Consider the following 18,884-nt stretch of genomic DNA (forward strand, 5'->3'; position numbering starts at 1 on the left):
TCTCTCTCACACTGTCCACTCTGCCTGTCAAATAAATAAATAAATAAATAAATCAAAAAAAGAACTCCAGCTAATTCCGCCTTTCCCTTTATCATTATCATGCCATTGGCCTGCATGGTCACAATTCTTGAGGGTGTGGTAGAGACAATTAGTGCTCAACAAATATCTGTATTTGTTCTTCCCTAGTTTCTCTCACAGTTAAATCAGGGCCAGGTGACTCATGCTAGCCAATGAAATATGAAAGGGAGAAACAGTTAAATGCCAGTGTGTCTTGGGGTCAGTGCTGTGGCACAGCGGATTGACCACCACCTGCAATGGTGGCATCCCATATGGGTGAAGGATCAAGTCCCAGCTGCTACACTTTCAATCCAGCTCCCTGCTGATGTGCCTGGTTAAGCAATAGAGGATGATGCAAGCACATGGACCCCTGCCACACACATGGGAGACCCAGGTGGAGTTCCAAGTTTCTGGCTTTGGTGTGGCCCAGCCCCAGCCAATGGAGCCATTTAGGGAGTGAACTAATGAGTGGAAAATCTCTCCTCCTCTCTCCACCACCCCGCCTCTTGTGTCTATCCTTCTTTCTCTATAACACTGCCTTTCAAATGTTAATAAATCTTTTTTAAAAGGCCAGTATATCTCTTTTATCTCACCCTACCCTGACATGGTTACCTCAGAGGCCATCAATGTACGTACCATGGCTACAGAGTGGAGAAAGCCACCCAAGCCACATCAGAATGTGAAATAAGCAAGAAATAAACCTCAACTGTGTTTACACTACTGAGATTCCAGCACTGTTTGAAACTGCAACAGAGTGTGGGTCATCTGTGCCAACATCTATGAAAGAGAACTAAATAATTGAAACAACCATGTTCTTCTTGATGGTTAAGAACATTGAAAATCATGAGTTTCTATCTCCTCATAGACTGACAGAAGTATAAATACACTCTTTTGCCAGGAAAGAAATGAGTAATAGTAAATTATATTTAGGTTGCCCTTTTAGGACTCCATAAATATTCAACGAGGAATTTTAAGCAAGTATTTTGACTCATGAACATAATTTACTTCTCTTGGACTCACATAACAGTAAAATTTCATTGAAAAAATTACTTAGTAAAAGATGCACAATTTTTTAATCTAATCAGAATATTTCTTGGGTCAAAGTTTCCTGGCTACTCCTTTACATTTGTTATTTCAGAACTTATTTAAGAGAAATTAAAATATTAACAGAAACCAGACAAAGTTTATAAGCAAATGCAAAGCACAGACAATATAAACTGTAAGCTGTGCATTCAGAAATTTATAATGTAAACTTGCCAGTATTGTAACTCATAGGATCATGCTAAAAACTTTATCAACATTTTCCTTTAGGTAACTCCAAAGAAAACATCTTGGAAGAGAGTTTCGAGTTTATGAAGATTCTTAATAAGCCAGAACCGATCTATATGGAGTCCTAAAAGGGCAACCTAAATATAATTGAAATGAATGATGAGTTGATAAAGCCATTCTCCTTTTCCCAAACTCATTAGTGTGAGATGTTAGACTTTTGTGCCTAGAGATTTCTATGTCCTCCCAGAAATAAAAACAAACATAGAGTAGATCTCAGATAATGAGTTTGTGATGTTGTTTTTCAGTTATGGCATTGTTTGTTTGTCTGATTAAAGCACTTACCGTCAAATCTCGCGAGTCTGCTAATATCTGCTCCAAGTTCTGAGGTAACTGAGAGTGCGTGACGAACTTTCAGGTTTGTTTCCCTGTAAGATTAATGATGTGACAAGGATTTTCATGTGGAACAGCCCAACAGCAAACTACCAAAGCAATCAGGAGGGAGCAGCAAGTGCAAAACCTACTCAAGATCTCCACGAAACCCCTTACTTGAATGTCATCCAAGCTTCTCACTCTGTCTAGGGAAGTGGGCAGGGCTTCTCAGGCTCCACCCATAGAAATCTGCATAACAACACAGTCATCTGTTTTGCACTCTGAAGGAACACAATAAACATGGTTTCCTTCTCACCTTCTCAGGCATCATGGGTGAGTCATAAAACACAGGAGGAATAGGAACACAGTTGCCCAGTCAAGGAGGCCAATATCACTTCAGAGTCTACGTCTATTTGGGAGTTTTAAATGTAAAATACAATCATGGTTATTTCACAGTAGCTGAAATTTAAACAGGAAAAGGAATACAGCTTTCTTCTCCTTAGAGACTCAATCCAAGAAACCCCTTAGACTAGTACAACCAGAAAAGCTTTGCCGGTCACAGTAAATCATCATGCTATATTGTATAAACAGCCGTCTGGTGTTCATGAAATGGCCCGCAGTGAAGATTCTAAAACCATCATGCCTTTCTTGTGTTTAAGGGTTCTCTATCCCAATTTAGTTAATGCGTTCAACCTAATTTCCCTCTTCTGTAGTTTAAGATAATCTGTCAAGGTTTCCATCTTCTATGTAAATGTTTAGTAGTGGGTTCATTTTGACAACACGCATTGATTGGATATATACCATAGTCCCCCAGTAAAGTCAGTGCTGACCCAAAACAGTTATCATACTCTTGAAGGAAACAAGCAGAAGGATAAAAAAAATCCAGTATCACTATGTTGGATTACATGCCAACTCATGAAATAATTGGGTTTAGAGAACTGAGACACAGATTCCCAGGAGGACATTCAATCTAAATTTCTATAAATAACTTTCAATGTAGTATTAGGACAGTGAAACCCATCTCAAGGAATTACCACTGGTGAAATCACTTTCTTCAGGAAATACCAGTTGGATAGATAATTTAACTTAGTTTATTAAAAAGCAATCTCATTCATTAAAATCTGCCAATTCCTAGGAGGTAAGAGTAGTAGGAAGTGAAATGGTCAAGAAGAACTTCATAGATGAGGCAGGAATGAAACTTGGCTTGATGGACAAGAATGAGATGGGTGCTGTAGAGGTCAAAGAACCAATATACCCATCCACATCCATTTAAACTATGTCCATCCATTTAAAATAGTCGGAGATTTGATACAGCCCATCTCATCAACTCAGTCAGATAGCCCTGGTTCTTTAACCTACTCTACATGTCAATCAACAAGGTGTAGTATCATTTTGAGTCATTTCCTCAGGATTCACTCTAATATTTTTTACCTTAAAATATGAAAACTAAAAAGAGAATAATAATCACACATATGCCTTATTGATGGTTTAAAAAAACCTTTTCAAGACTCCTGGTTGATGCCTTTGGTTTTTTCTCACAACTTTCCTTAATCTGCCTGGGTGTCTTCATGAACTTCAAAGCAACTTTCAGCATAAGAAAATACAGAAAGATCATATATGATTTTACTCAGTTTCACCTGATATTAGCATCGCGTTAATATCATAGAAACTGTATTCTGATATCACAACCCAGATATTGACATTTACACAGTCAAGATACAGAACATATAGCTACACCCACTACTCTCCCCAAAACCCCATCTTAAATATCTGGAAAACATTCATCTGTCCTATATTTCTATAAATGTGCCTTTTCAGGGATTGTATAAAATTGGACGCATATAGTATGTGACCTTATGATTGACCTTACTTTACTAAGCATAATTCTCTGAAGATTCATGCAAGTTGTTGCACCTATCAATAGTTCATTCCTTTTAATTGCTGAGTAGTATTCTATGATTTGGGTGTACCACAGTTAGTTCAACCATTCACCCACTGAAGGACATTTGAGTTGTTTCCAGCTTTTGTTTTTTTTTAATTTATTTATTTTTTATTTTTTTGACAGGCAGAGTGGACAGTGAGAGAGAGACAGAGAGAAAGGTCTTCCTTTGCCGTTGGTTCACCCTCCAATGGCCAACGCGGCCGGTGCGCTGCGGCTGGTGCACTGCACTGATCTGATGGCAGGAGCCAGGTGCTTCTCCTGGTCTCCCATGGGGTGCAGGGCCCAAGCACTTGGGCCATCCTCCACTGCACTCCCTGGCCACAGCAGAGAGCTGGCCTGGAAGAGGGGCAACCGGGACAGAATCCGGCGCCCCGACCAGGACTAGAACCTGGTGTGCCGGCACTGCTAGGTGGAGGATTAGCCTATTGAGCCACGGCGCCAGCCCTCTCCCTACTTCTTGACCTCCCTCCCTCTCTGTCTTCCCAAAGGTTTGTCAATTGCATTGAGTTTTCAAAGACCTAGCCCTATTTCCATGGTTTTCTTGATTATTTTTGTTTTCAAGCCTATAGATTTCTATCCTAATATATATTATTTCTTTGCTTCTGCTTGCTTTGTGTTTATCTTGTTTTCTAGGTAATTAAAATAGGAAATTAGATTATTAACTTGAATTTTTTTCTCTTTTCAACTGTATATATTTAGGGCTATAATTTTCCTGCCAACATGGTTTTATCTGTTTGGTGTGCTTAAACCAGAAATAGGACCACACAGGCCAAACTATTTGAATAGCTCAATATGGCAATGATTTGGGAGGCAACGTTTCAAACCATGGGCTCTGGTATTAGACTGCAAGGCTTGAGTCCTGGCTTCACTTTCAAAAGTTTTGAGCAAACTCAGCCTCTGTTGATGCTAGTGTCACTGTATGCACAATAGGGCTTATATAGTACTTACATCAGCAGTAAATGATCAAATCCACTGAAAGAATACACACATATTGTCACTTTAAAATGTAAGTCATCGGGTTCTCTGAAACAGAACTGCCATGCAATCCATAACTATATACTAAATTAATGCCAATGTCAAAATTGCATCATCATGCATTTCTCTCTCCTTTCTCTACATCTTTATTTGATACAGTCCCAAAAGCTTGCCTTTTAAGGTAACATCATTCCTTCCTTCCTCACAGAATCTTGATCTCCAACACTCTCATTTTCTTAGAAAAATCACTTGAAATTAGGTTGAAAACTTCTAAAGAATCTCACTGAGGTGCCCCAGTCTAAAATTTTCATGAATACATGTTCAGCTCACTGTTTCTGAAAGAAAGTTAACCCAAGACAGAGACTCCAAAATAACTTCCAAAAAAAAAAAAAGACATTTTCAAAATTACTGCAGAGTAATGAACAATAGACTTTGCAATTTGGACGGCTTGTCTTGCTAAAAATAAGAAAGTTTAAGTCTCATATCTAAAGACATCACATTTAGATAAATTGAAACCCAATCTGATTAATGACTCTAATGTTAGTAACTTACCCATCAAGCTCAGCAGTTTCGATGTAACAGAGACCATGTGGCTCACTACTTGATAGGAGAAGCAAATCAGCCTATTTTAAAAAATCATGAAACAGAATACTTGAGAAGGGAAGCCTGGCTGGAAATCATCCATGCTGTTTCACCCCTCTGGCGTTAATGAGCCAACAGAGCCTTGGAAACAAGGAGAAAGTGGTGGGATCCCTTTACTACGTCATATGTGGAAGCTAACCCTGTTCCTATTTTCATGCCCCTTGACCATCACAGCACAAGAAAGGACAGGGAATATCACACAAATGAATAGCCACTTGACTTACCTTTTTGAGAGAGAAACAGAACTCCTATGTGCCTGCCTTGATAATAACTAATAGAAAATGTAAACCACTCCAAGAAATAACTGGGAATGTTTATATGCATGTATTTTTGTTCCTTGGTACGATCAGGTAAGAGCAGGGAGCAAAGAAAGTGAGGCAAAGACATAATGAAGTAGATAGGATGGATTTTTAAAAAGAGGCAAGAAATAAGAAGAGAGAAAATGAATGGAAGAAAACACAAGATAAGAAAAAAAGATGTTGGAGAATAGGAAGGATAAAGGGAAGATAAACTGGAGGCTAAATGAGAGAGCAAGACAGAAGAGAAGACACAATAAAAACACAATGGAAAGAATTCAGAGGTTGGATAGTTTATCTTTTGGAGAGAGAAATGCTTCTATTTTGCAGTCCTTTTTGAGCTTCGGAAATTACCTATCAAAACTCATTTTCAGAATTCTGGTGGCCTTCCATATTGGTAAATTTCTTATCTATTTTATTTTTAAATTTCAAATTTTACTTTAAAACAAGATAAATTTTACTTTGAAATTTGGAAGGGTTTTGAAGCTCTAAAAAGAATTTACTTAAATTTTAGCAATTTCTTTTGAGACATTAGCCTAATAATTTTGTACATCTGAATATGATTGGCATTTGAATACTGAAACTTTTTTTACCCTTGTTTTCTTAAAAATTAGAATTGCCTCATTCTCAAGTCCTTGAGGTTAAAGTTATAATCAACCCACTCATGTCATTTTCTTAAACTTTTAAACGTCCAACCCAAATATGGGCCGTGTGTGTGTGTCTAGTTTGTCTAAATTGGGATAAAACAGAGCTGGTGAAAAAAAAGAAAAAACCTCAGTGACATCCCCTAAAGGAATGCATTATATAAAGTTTCCTCCACAATTCTGAATGAAAGAGCCACAGAGGCCTGTCAAGGTAGAAATTGTGTTCTGTCAGTGTTCACAGAGCAAACTTATAGAGAGAACATATCAAAAATGTGTGCTCGATGTCCTAAATAGCACTCTGGCCTCAGGATCAGCCCTTAAGGCATTCGGATATGGCTGAAGAGCCCATGAGAGTATTTTAGGCATGGAAAGCCAAGACACCCTGGGGACAAAAAAAAAAAAAAAAAGGAAGACCTAAATGGAAGATCTCTGCAAGTGAGATCCCAGTGGAAAGAATGGGGTCATCAAAGAAGGAGGTGCCTTTCTCTGAAGGGAGGAGAGAACTTCCGCTTTGACTATGACCCTGTCGGAATAAGATCTAAGTCAGCGAACTCAAAAGGCTTCCATAGCCTTGGCAACTCATGACTAGAGCCTAGGGAGATTACTGACGCCATAAACAAGAGTGTCAATTTGTTAAGTCAACACCAGGAGTCATTGTGTACTTACTTCTCATGTGGGATCTGTCCTTAGTGTGTTGTCCAATGTGAAGTAATGCTATAACTAGTACTGAAACAGTATTTTACACTTTGTGTTTCTGTGTGGGTGCAAACTGATGAAATCTTTACTTAATATATACTGAACTGATCTTTTGTATATAAAGATAATTGAAAATGAATCTTTTTTTTAACTTTTATTTAATGAATATAAATTTCCAAAGTACGGCTTATGGATTACAATGGCTTCCCCCCCATATCATCTCTCCCACCCACATCCCTCCCCTTTCCCACTCCCTCTCCCCTTCCATTCACATGAGGATTCATTTTTGATTCTCTTTATATACAGAAGATCAGTTTAGCATACATTAAGCAAAGATTTCAACAGTTTGCTCCCACACAAACATAAAGTGAAAAATAATAGATGATTTTTTAAATGATGATGAAATCAGATCAGACCTGTTGTCATGTTTAATCCCAGTGAGAGTCAAGTTGGGAATTGATAATTTCTTCTTTTTTTTTTTTTTTTTACAGAAAATCAGTTTAGTATACATTAAGTAAAGATGAAAATGAATCTTAATGTGAATGGAATGGGAGAGGGAGCGGGAGATGGGAGGGGTGTGAGTGGGAGGGAAATTATGGGGGGGGAAGCCATTGTAATCCATTAACTGTACTTTGGAAATTTATATTTACTAAATAAAAAATTTAAAAAAAATAGTGTGTGCTCCTGTTGAGTGAAAGACCACCCATCCAGATTCTAAAGGGAAGTTTTTTGGGTTTTTTTGGGATTTTTTTTGGAAAATTGACATTGATCCTGTTTCCCACATTTGCATTTCAATGCATAAATGCATAAGGTACCACAGCTGGAGAGCCCAGTGCTCTTTGGGTCCCTGACTCTCCTCCCTTGAACCTAAAAAGTGCTGGAATTCCTTAGTTCTAATTACCTATGATGGAAAATAGTCATGGCATACAGAGAAATATACCTATTGGTACCTAGCTTTGCTTTTCTTCAAAACTCCTCCAATAAGAATGACCCAGTGTTACTGTTTAATACTGAGTTCAACAATGTGTTAACACTTAACTTGGTGACAAATAAGGGAAGAGAGATGGGCTGTCCAAGCTGGCTCTGAACATGTGACTGGGGCACCACTGCCACCTGGTGGCCAGATTCCTTCTCCACCCCACCCTCCATCCCCAAAGCCATGACCCAACTTAAGTGCTAAAACTGAGACCTAGGAGAGAACTTAAAAGGTTCAGAGAAAATGGAATTAAAAGAAGTCTATTTTGGTGCGAGAAAAGATAAAAGAAAATCCATTCATACAAGAGGTCTTCAAAAAGTTGATGAAAATTCATATCATGAAACAACTATGCACGGGTTTCAAAAATGCTTTGCACCAAAATACGTTTATCTTTTAATTCTATTTTTTCATGAACCTTTTAAGTTCTCGCATATAAGCCCCACAGGATCTGGGCTAACTGTTCCTGTTCTCCGAACCCCCCTGAAAAAACTTGGACTTCTGCCTTTCTACCTTCTGTATCTCTACTTGTTTCCTCCAGTCGCACCTTTGTCTTCAATACCTTCTGAACAACCTTCCTCCTATTTTTCTACTTCCTGTTCCCTGTCTTGGCCTCCCCTCATTCACCCACTCTTCACCCTTCCCCACAACTGAACCTTGGTATTCCCTCTCTCTTCTCCCTTTAAGGCTTCTCAATCCACTGTTGGTTGGAGTGGGTAGGACTGACGGGGCATCAAGCAGAGTAAGTGCCCAATGTACTCATCATGAGTCAGTCCCCTCTTTTTCTCTAGTGCTCTCAGTAATAATTCAGAAAAGCAAAGGGCAAGAGAATTGCAATAATGTCCCTGGTCACCTTTTTGCTAGAGATGCTGGGCCAGGAGTAGGGCAATATGTGTGTAGTCTTAGGGCCCATAAGACCCTGTGAGCCTCAGATCATGCCTCCTCCTGACCCCTGCCCTGTGTACCTCAGTGGACCCAATTCCTAGTTGATTCAGAAACTTGTGGTCCAGTTGTGTTTCTGATACAAGCAGCCAATATTCAGCAAGGCCTTGCTAGGTGTCTAATACTATCCTAAGAGCTTTACATGCAGTGCTCCTAGAAACCCTGTAGTGTAGGTCCTGTTGTTAGCACCACTGTACTTTCGAGTAAAGTGAGATCCAGAAAGGTTCAGTAATTTGCTCTAGGTCACATAGAAAGTAGGGGAGCCAGGATTTGAATTCAGCAGTCTGAGGCATTTACTGGATATTAAATGTATAAAAACCTCTTTGCTTTGAGGATTTTATAGTTTAGTAAAGGCAGACTATGATAAAGGTTCTAAGGGTCTTATCAACACAGTGTTATAGGAGTACAAATGAGAGGGGGGAAGAGAGAAAGGGAGAAATGGAGGGAGGGAGAGAGAACACGCCGGGTTAGTAGTAGCTGAGGAAGGGCATCGTGGAGGAGTGATGGAAGGTAGGTCCCCCAAATAAGACACTAGCAAGAGGAAAGAATGGGAAAGGGAAAGCATAATCAATCATCTGAAGTAAAAGATAAGCCAAATAGTCATTAATTCCAGCCAGAACTGGTAGCTTTGGGATCCGCAAGGAGGGAAGGCCTACACTTCCGGGAATGGAAAGTTCCTACCTGTACTTCCGGGGAAGAAAGTCCTTGTCAAGGTCCCTGCAGGTGCCTAAAGGTCAACTAGTGAGGATCAGACCCGCCTCAACCTTTAACCCCCATGCCCTGAATCTATAAAAGGAGCTCTCCCAATCTCTGATGCGCAACTTCCCCACCCCCCGCTCTGTTGTTCTGTTGGGACCAGGGAACCTCACCCGGGAGCGGAACCCCAATAAAAGCCTGTGAATTGATTGAGTCGTCTGCCTGGGAAGATTTGTTACGCACCAGACACCTTGCAAGAACCACCTTCAAAAGTCCTGTCTTTATTTTCTGTTAATCATTGGTGTCTTTCCCCAGGCACTGCTAAGAGGGGCTCAGCTATATCTCCCATAAAGGAAATAGTGCTTTGCAACACAACTCCTTTTGCCAGCCTCCACAGGCAACAGAAAGCCCTAGCAGCTGCCTCATCGACACCTGAAACCAACACTCCCATTAGAGAAAACTTGGGGGAAAATCCACTGAACATCTGAGTCCTCAGAGCCAGAGACATTGTCCTGGCTAGGAAAACGAAGAATAAATAAGGTTTGTTGAGTTCAGAATCAAAGAAGCAAAATTTCCAACAATGCTAACACTTTAAAACTTGCAAAACACTCTCATAATTGTGTCATTTTATTCTTTCAACAACCATGTGGATGGGCAATACTGTTCCCATTACAAGGATGAGGAACTGGGGGAGGTCATTTCTGGCCCAACAGTGAGGAAGAAACAGGTGTCCTGCACCACCAGAGGAACTCATGTGAAGTCCACTCCTGTTCTCAAGACATGTATGACAGCATCATCAGCTCTCACTAAGAAGCCCAAGGCTCTGAGAGACAGACTTAGGATCATACTCACAGCAACATACAGCTTAAATTTCAGAGCTGAAGCTAGAATTCAGAACTTCGGTCCCAAAATGCATACTCTTTCCTCTGGTAAGCTATGAAATCATTAGAATACAACTATGTAAAAAGAAAGTCTTTTGTTTTGTTTTTGCTTTGGTGGTGTTTAAAAGCCAAAGTTATAATGTTGAAAGCATATTAGAATAACAGTGCCATACCTCATGGCAAGATAAACTTGTAGAATTCATCTGAACACCACTTTTGGATCTCCCTTTATTATTTAAAGCCATTCTCACATATAGTTTTTTTCATCTTCCTTATCATCTATATTATCTTCTTTTAGTCCAAATATAAAAATTAAAAATGGCTCATTCATTATGAGTCAGAAACCAGAGTAAATGGTAAGGTAACATTTCTAATTAAACTTCAAGATCCAATAAATTCATGTTGATTATCTACTAATATGTATGAGATATGTCATTGTTTTGGGGCTTTATCTTCCAATTGTTTTAAGAAGGAAGGATAGAGAAGAAAAAAGAGTGATGGAAAGAATAATAATGACCATCACAGCATTCATTTATTAATGGACAGGCTCTTCCTCTAGTCAAAACCACCCTTGTCCATACATTCCATCCCTGCAAATAGGTCTTTTCTTATAAACAGAACTTCAGCCTTTTACTATTTTTAGGTAGTATATGTTGTGTTGCACCTCTATACTTTGGAACAAAGTTTCTTCAATTAAACTTTGACAAAAGTGTTCTAAAACATCTTTCTCTGGAAGTACCCAACTTTCTACTTATATATGCCATATACATATATATATATATACACACACACACATATATATATAGGCATACCTATATATAAAGATACACATAAACAGAGCTGTATATATAAAGAGAGTCTATCTACAGCAATTTAGTTCAAACAAGTAAATGATTTGAAGCTATAAAACTTGAATAACAATGAAGACAATCAGACCACAAAATGCCCTCTATGGAACCACATGTTACATAGGACAAGAAGAGATGATCTGATGGGTCAAGAAAGAGGCAAGGTCGACCTCTGGACAAACCTGGAGCCAAAGTCAAATTAATCTTTCTAACCCTATTATTTCTGAGAGGTGAAGTTTTCAATTCCTGTAACATTCAATTCCTATAACAGAAGAATGCCCAGGTTTTAAAACAAAATTTTATCACAGCAAAAACCTAAACATGAGCGCCTTTTTGTGGACGTGATTAGGGGAGTGTATTCAAATAAGCTAAAAAGCGAAATTCTCATCATGTTCAAATATGTTCATGGACAATAAGGAAATTTTTCTACCACCAGCTAAGAAAAGCAGAACAAAATCAAAGCATTGCCACCGAGGAAAAAAGAAGATGTGCTTGGCTCCTGGAGTCCAGGTTCTGACGGTATCAAGAACTTGTAGGCACCGGCGCGGTGGCTCACTTGGTTAATCCCCCACCTGCAGCACTGGCATCCCATATGGGCGCCGGTTCTAGTCCTGGCTGCTCTCCTTCCAATCCAGCTCTCTGCTATGGCCTAGGAAGGCAGTAGAAGATGGCCCAAGTGCTTGTGCCCTGTACCTGCATGGGAGACCAGGAGGAAGCACCCGGCTCCTGGCTTCGGATCAACACAGCACCAGCCGTAGCAGCCATTTTGGGAGTGAACCAACGGAAGGAAGACCTCTCTCTCTCTCTCTCTGTCTATAACTCTGTCAAATAAATTTTTAAAAAAAGAACTTGTAGTGTGTTTTCTAACAGTTGCTTATTGGTTCTTCTAAACAAGTAAATCTCCTTGTGATATCTGATTCACACTCTGCCTTTTTCTTCTGACCCCTAAATAAAACAAGGTTTGTTTTGTTTTGATTTCTGAGTGTCAGAGAGAGAGAGAGAGAGAGAGAGACAGAGAGACAGAGAAAGAGAGAGAGAGTTCTCCCATCCAATGCTTCACTCCCAAATTACCCATAACCACTGAGGCTGGGCTGAGGCTGAAGCCAGGAGCTGGGAACTCAATCCAGGTCCCCCATAAGGATGGCAGGTATTCAATTACTTGAGCCATCAACACTGTCTCTTGGAGTCTGTATAGACAGGAAGCTGGAGTTAGAATCCTAGCCGCATACTGATCCTAGATACTCAGATACGGCTCACAGGCATCCTGACTGGTAGCTTAATAGCTAGGCTAAACACCAGCCCCCAGGTTTTTTGTTTTAAAGGTGAAGAGTAAATGGGAATTCCTTACATGGAAAAAAAAAAAAAAAAAAAACTTCTGAATATCCCAGCCAACTGGCAATCTCTGAAGAGCCCAGGAGAGTATTTTAGGCATGGAAAGCCAAGGCACTCTGGCAAAAAAACACACACACACACACACAACTAAATGAAAGATCTCTGCGAGTGAGATACCAGTGGAAAGAATGGGGCCATCAAAGAAGGAGGTACCTTTCTCTGAAGGGAGGAGAGAACTTCCACTTTGATTCAACTTATTTGTTGAAATAAGATCGAAGTTGGCAAACTCAAAAGGCTTCCATAGCCTTGGCAACTCATGACAAGAGCCTAGGGTGATTACTGATGCCATAAACAAGAGTGTCAATTTGTTAAGTCAACAACAGGAGTCACTGTGTACTTACTCCTCATGTAGGATCTCTGTCCTTAATGTGTTGTTCAACGTGAATTAATGCTAAAACTAGTAACTCAAACAGTATTTTATACTTTATGTTCTGTGTGGGTGCAAACTGCTGAAATCTTTACTTAATATATAATAAATTGATCTTCTGTATATAAAAAGAATTGAAAATGAATCTTGATGTCAATGGAATGGGAGAGGGAGTGGGAGATGGGAGGGTTGCAGGTGGGAGGGAAGTTATGGGGAGAAAAAAGCCATTATAATCCATAAGCTGTACTTTGGAAGTTTATATTTACTAAATAAAAGTAAAAAAAAATAAAATAAAATTTAATGTTAAACTGACATAAATCAAGTTGCCAATTCTAAGTTTGAACAGCTAAGGTTTTGCATTTTAATTGGATGACATATTCTCTTTCACTTAATATCTAGGATCCAAGCCTGAAGTCCTTAATTCTGGAAGCCCAAACTCAAGGCAATTGGGGTGTCTGTTCTAATGCAGTCAGGAACAGCAGATGGTAATGGTTAGAAATGGGCTCCGGAGCCAGGTTGTCTAGTTTTAACTCCTGGATTTCCCACTGGCAAGTTGTTTAATGACAATTATGAATCTGTTGTCTCATCTATGAAACGGGGACACTAATAATATATGAGTATAACCTGCCCTTTTTTGGGCTAATGTGGGGATTAAGGGAGTTAATTCATATAACTTATTTCTTACATTTTCTGGTTTGTGGCACATAGTCAGTACATGCTAGCTATCATTATCCTGTCTTGGCTTCGCAAGATTGACCTCAGTGTAGTAACAGATCTGTGAATGTTGCTCCCCAAATGTAAGCTCTCTGACACCTCACCAGGTGACATTAGAAAACAAGGAGCACCTGAAAACAAGCAGCAGAACCTAGCCCTAGAGCTTGGGCCCCCACCACCCACATGGTGGTACCTGGCTATATGGAGTACCTGGCTCTTGGCTTCAGCCTGCCCAGCTCTGGCCAATGCAGCCATTTGGGAAGTAAACCAGCAGACGTAAGATCTCTCTCCCTCTCTCTCTGTAACTTTGCCTTTCAAATGAATAAATATTTTTAAATATGCATAATAAAAAGGGGAAAGGAAGCACAAGTCATGCACACCACTCCCTCCTCTTAAATGTACCAGAGAAATCACCCCTTGGAGAGGGGAGTGAGTAAGGCGTGCCAAACATTGAGTGTTATTTTGATGGTGTTCCTCCAAATGAAAACAGGAGGAGCAGGAACAAGGGAAGTGTGGAAAATAAGCATTCTCACTTCATCATGTAACCACAATAAAGGGTCACATCTGTACTGCCCAATATGGTAGCCACAAGTCACATGTAGCTATTTAAATCTGAAATACTTAAAATTCATTTCTTCAGTTGCACTAACCACTTGTTGAGTACTTGGGTTGCCACATGGGGCTACTGGCTATACCATTGTATAACACAAATATAGAATATTTTCTTCATTGCAAAATTTCTGTTGGAAAGCACTGAAACATTTGGATCACTGACTTCATAGGGACTTGCATAAATGTGTGACTCATATTTAAACCAATGTTGATGATGTGCCCATACAACTGGTTTCCTTCTAGCTGATAAACTTATGGATTTCATTCACTGGTTTTGCAATAGCAAGCAAGCATATATCATATAGAAAATATAGCTAAATTAAAAACAGACGAAGGGAAATACAAATTAGAGTATCAAGGCTACTAGAGGGCAAGTTGGAACACAGATATTCTGGCTATGCCACCCTACAGTTACAAGAGTTGAACCATAGATTTGCCTCTCGCTTTTCTGAACTCACTCCTAAGAATCTGACAAGTGAACATACTACATTAATCGTGAATAAGTGAGTCCAGTCTAATGTTCACCTGTTAAGAGTATATCCAAGGGGTCTTTACCATGGGGCAAGTTTATTTTTTCCTGAAACATTTTATTTAAGGTATGCACACTTCATGTAGTTCATAAATACAAATTTAGAAATATAGTCATTCTTCTCACCCTATCCTCCCACCTGCACTCCCACCCTTCCTCCTCTTCCCTCTCCTATTCCCATTCTTATATTTACTAAGATTTTCAATTAACTTTATACATATAAGATTAAACCTATGCTAAATAAAGAGTTCAACAAATACTATGAAAAAAAAAACAAAACTGTTCCTCAACAATCCAGACAAGGGCTGTTCAAAGTCATTGCATCTCAAAGTGTCAATTTCACTTCCATGGATTACGTTTTAGGTATTCTATTAGATACCACAGATCAGAGAGAACATAAGGTATTTGTACATTTGAGATTGGCTTATTTCACTAAGTATAATGTTTTCCAGTTGCATCCATTTGGTTGCAAACTACAGGATTTCTTTTTTATCACTGTGTAGTATTCCATGGTGTACATATCCTGTAATTTCATTATCCAGTATTCAGTTGATGGACATTGGGGTTGATTCCATATCTTAGCTGTTGTGAATTGAGCTGCAGTAAACATGGGGGTACAGATAATTCTTTCATATGCTGATTTAATTTCCCTTGAGCAAATTCCCAAGAGTGAGATGCCTGGGTCATAGGGTAGGTCCATATACACATTTCTGAGTTATCTCCATACTGTCTTTCACAATGCCTGTATCAGTTTACATTCCAACCAACAATGGCTTAGAGTACCTTTTTCCCCCTCATCCTTGACAGCATTTGTTGTTTACTGATTTCAGTATGAAAGCCATTCTAATGAGGGTGAGATGAAACCTCATTCTGGTTTGGATTTGCATTTCCCTGATGGCTAGCGATCCTGAGCATTTTTTCATGTGTCTGTTGGCAATTTGGATTTCCTCTTTTTGAAAAATGTCTGTTTAAGTCCTTTGCCCATTTCTTAACTGGATTATTTGCTCTGTTGTTGTTTTCTTGAGCTCTTTATATATACTGTATATTAATCCTTTGTCAGTTGCATAGTTTGCAAATAATTTCTCCCATTCCGTCAGCTGCCTCTTCACTTTCCTGAGTGTTTCTTTTGCAGTACAGAAGCTTTTCAATTTTATGTAATCCCATTTGTCAATGTGGCTTTGATTGCCTGTGTTTCTGCAGTCTTTTCCAAGAAGTCTTTGCCTATGTCAATGTCTTGTAGGGTTTCCCCAATGTTCTCTAATAATTTGATGGTATCAGGTTATAAATTTAGGTCTTTGATTCATTTTTAGTGGAGTTTTTGCAAGTGTAAGGTAGGGGTGTTGCTTCATATTTCTGCATGCAGAGACCCAGTTTTCCCAGTACCATTTGTTGAAGAGACTGTCCTTGCTCCAGGGATTCATTTTAGCTTCTTTGTCAAAGATAAGTTGATTGTAGATACATGAATTGATTTCTGGAGTCTCTATTCTGTTCCATTGGTCTACTCATGTGCTTTTGTGACAGTACCAGGCTGTTCTGATTATAACTACCTTGTAGTATGTCTTGAAATCTGGTATTGTGATGCCTAAAGCTTTGTTTTTGTTGTAGAAGATTACTTTAGCTATTCAGAGACTCCTGTGCCTCCAAATAAATTTCAGCATCGTTTTTTCTACATCTGAGAAGAATGTCCTTGGTATTTTGATTGGTATTGCATTGAATCTATAAATTGCTTTCTGAAGAAAGGATATTTTGATGATATTGATTCTTCCAATCCATGAACATGGAAGATTTTTCCATTTTTTTGTGTCTTCTTCTATTTATTTCTTTAATGTTTTGTAATTCTCATTATAGAGGTCTTTGATGTCCTTGGTTAGATTTATTCCAAGGTATTTAATTTTTTGTAGCTACTGTGAATTGGATTGATCTGAGAAGTTCTTTCTCAGCCATGATGTTGTCTGTGAATACAATCGCTATTGATTTTTGTGTGTTAATTTTATATCCTGCCACTTTACCAAACTCTTTCATGAGTTCCAATAGTCTCTTAGTGGAGTCTTTTTGATCCCCCAGATACAGAATCGTGTAATCTGCAAATAGTGATAGTTTGATTTCCTTCTTCCAAACTTGTATCTCTTTGATTTCTTTTTCTTGCCTAACAGCTCTGGCTGAAACTTCCAGGACTATATTGAATAGCAGTGGTGAGAGTGTGAATCCTTGTCTGGTTCCAGATCTTGGTGGGAATACTTCCAATTCTTCCATGGAGCAAGTATAGTTTTTACTGATCCCTTTATTTATTTATTTATTTATTTATTGACAGGCAGGTTAGACAGTGAGAGAGAGAAACAGAGAGAAAGGTCTTCCTTTTCCGTTGGTTCACCCCTCAATGGCTGCTGAGGATGGCGCACTGCGCTGATCCGATGGCAGGAGCCAGGTACTTCTCCTGGTCTCCCATGGGGTGCAGGGCCCAAGGGCCAAGCTCTTGGGCCATCCTCCACTGCCTTCCCAGGCCACAGCAGAGAGCTGGAATGGAAGAGGAGCAACCGGGACAGAATCCGGTGCCCCAACCAAGACTAGAACCCGGGGTACTGGCGCTGCAAGTGGAGGATTAGCTGAGTGTGCCACGGCACCAGAGTAATGATTCCTTTATAACATAGCACCATTTGGCATAAAGTAGTTGCCCAAAAAAATTTGAATGCACACATCTGAGAATTCCTCATAGGCAAGTTTCCTTTTAAAATTTAAGGTTATCAGCTGGCCCTGCGGCTCAATAGGCTAATCCTCCACCTGCAGCACTGGCACACCGGGTTCTAGTCCCGGTCAGGATGCCAGATTCTGTCCCGGTTGCTCCTCTTCCAGGCCAGCTCTCTGCTGTGGCCCAGGAAGGCAGCAGAGGATGGCCCAAGTCCTTGGGCCCTGCACCCATGTGGGAGACCAGGAGAAGCACCTGGCTCCTGGCTTCAGATCAGCACGGTGCGCCGTCCGCAGCAGCTATTGAGGGGTGAACCAACGGAAAAGGAAGACCTTTCTTTCTGTCTCTCTCTCTCACTGTCCACTCTGCCTGTCAAAAAATAAAAATAAAAAAAAATAATAAAAAATAAAAATTTAAGGTTATATACTTAGAAGCACCAAAACTCTCCCATTGTATCCATTTTGAGAATAGACTAAAATGTGCTACATAGAATCCTTTCTTCATAAAAAAGAATCTTGACTATATGTGATCTTTTCTTCATTAGGACATATAGATCTATTTACTGTTACTCCTGTGATCCATTATACTCTGAATTTTGAGAATTTATATCCACTTATCATTTTTTGTCTTCTTCTTATAAAAGATGGATATTTATTCATTCAACCAACATTTATTGAATGCTCCCTATGATATAACATGGCACTAGATGTCAGTCAAATCAACATGCACTTTGATTTCAAGGATCTTGTAGCCTGTCTCAATTAAGAGAATCATAGCACATAAGAACTGAAAGGGATATCTGAAAACATACAATTGTCTAGCACTCTGGTTTGGCATGTGAAAAAAAACAAAATCAAAAAAGATAAAGTATTTGCTCTCACTGGAGGAAGGGAGCAAAGACTCAGTTCTCACCAGTTCCCCATCCACTGTCTCCATATTAGGTACTCTGAGCCCACCTACCAGGCCCATTCTGCTAGCTGACATCACCTCCTAGCACAGGGTTCCTAATCTCTAATGAGCTGGAAAATAAGCCAGACAAGCTCATTTAGATGTGTCTAAAATAATATTAAATAGATTGTGAGGACCTTACAGATTGTCCTACGAATAAGGAACACAAGCCATGACTTTAAGACCTCATTTCAGCTGGTCTTGCTTATTTTTGGTTCTCAGCTATTTTCTAAAGCATTGAGGCTGCCAGAAAAATAAGCATTTCCCTACTTAAAATGTGAGTGCTTTTATGTATGGACCCTTCACTGAGTCGTTTCTTAGCAATGGCTGACCCAACAAACTCAGTCTACAAAGAAAGCGTGTTCCTGAAAGAAGACTATTGCTGAGTGGGAATGTTTGGGAGTCCTAA

At 39.4% G+C, this 18,884-nt stretch overlaps 1 protein-coding gene across 5 annotated transcripts in view; it reads right to left on the reverse strand.

Annotated features, from left to right (window-relative positions):
• Nucleotides 1-18,884, reverse strand: part of ATP8B4 (ATPase phospholipid transporting 8B4 (putative)) — a 259,760-nt gene that overhangs the window by 131,968 nt on the left and 108,908 nt on the right. For all 5 annotated transcript variants that reach the window (XM_051822381.3, XM_051822379.3, XM_051822380.3 and 2 more), the window contains 2 exons: nucleotides 5,165-5,235; nucleotides 1,669-1,751 (listed from right to left, as the gene is read on the reverse strand). In XM_051822381.3, coding sequence (XP_051678341.3) covers nucleotides 1,669-1,751; nucleotides 5,165-5,235 — 154 coding nt within the window. The remainder of the gene's footprint in view (nucleotides 1-1,668; nucleotides 1,752-5,164; nucleotides 5,236-18,884) is intronic.

The sequence above is a fragment of the Oryctolagus cuniculus genome, chromosome 12 (genome assembly GCF_051225735.1).
Source record: "Oryctolagus cuniculus isolate XC-2025 breed Fujian yellow rabbit chromosome 12, ASM5122573v1, whole genome shotgun sequence".
Lineage (NCBI taxonomy): Eukaryota > Metazoa > Chordata > Mammalia > Lagomorpha > Leporidae > Oryctolagus > Oryctolagus cuniculus.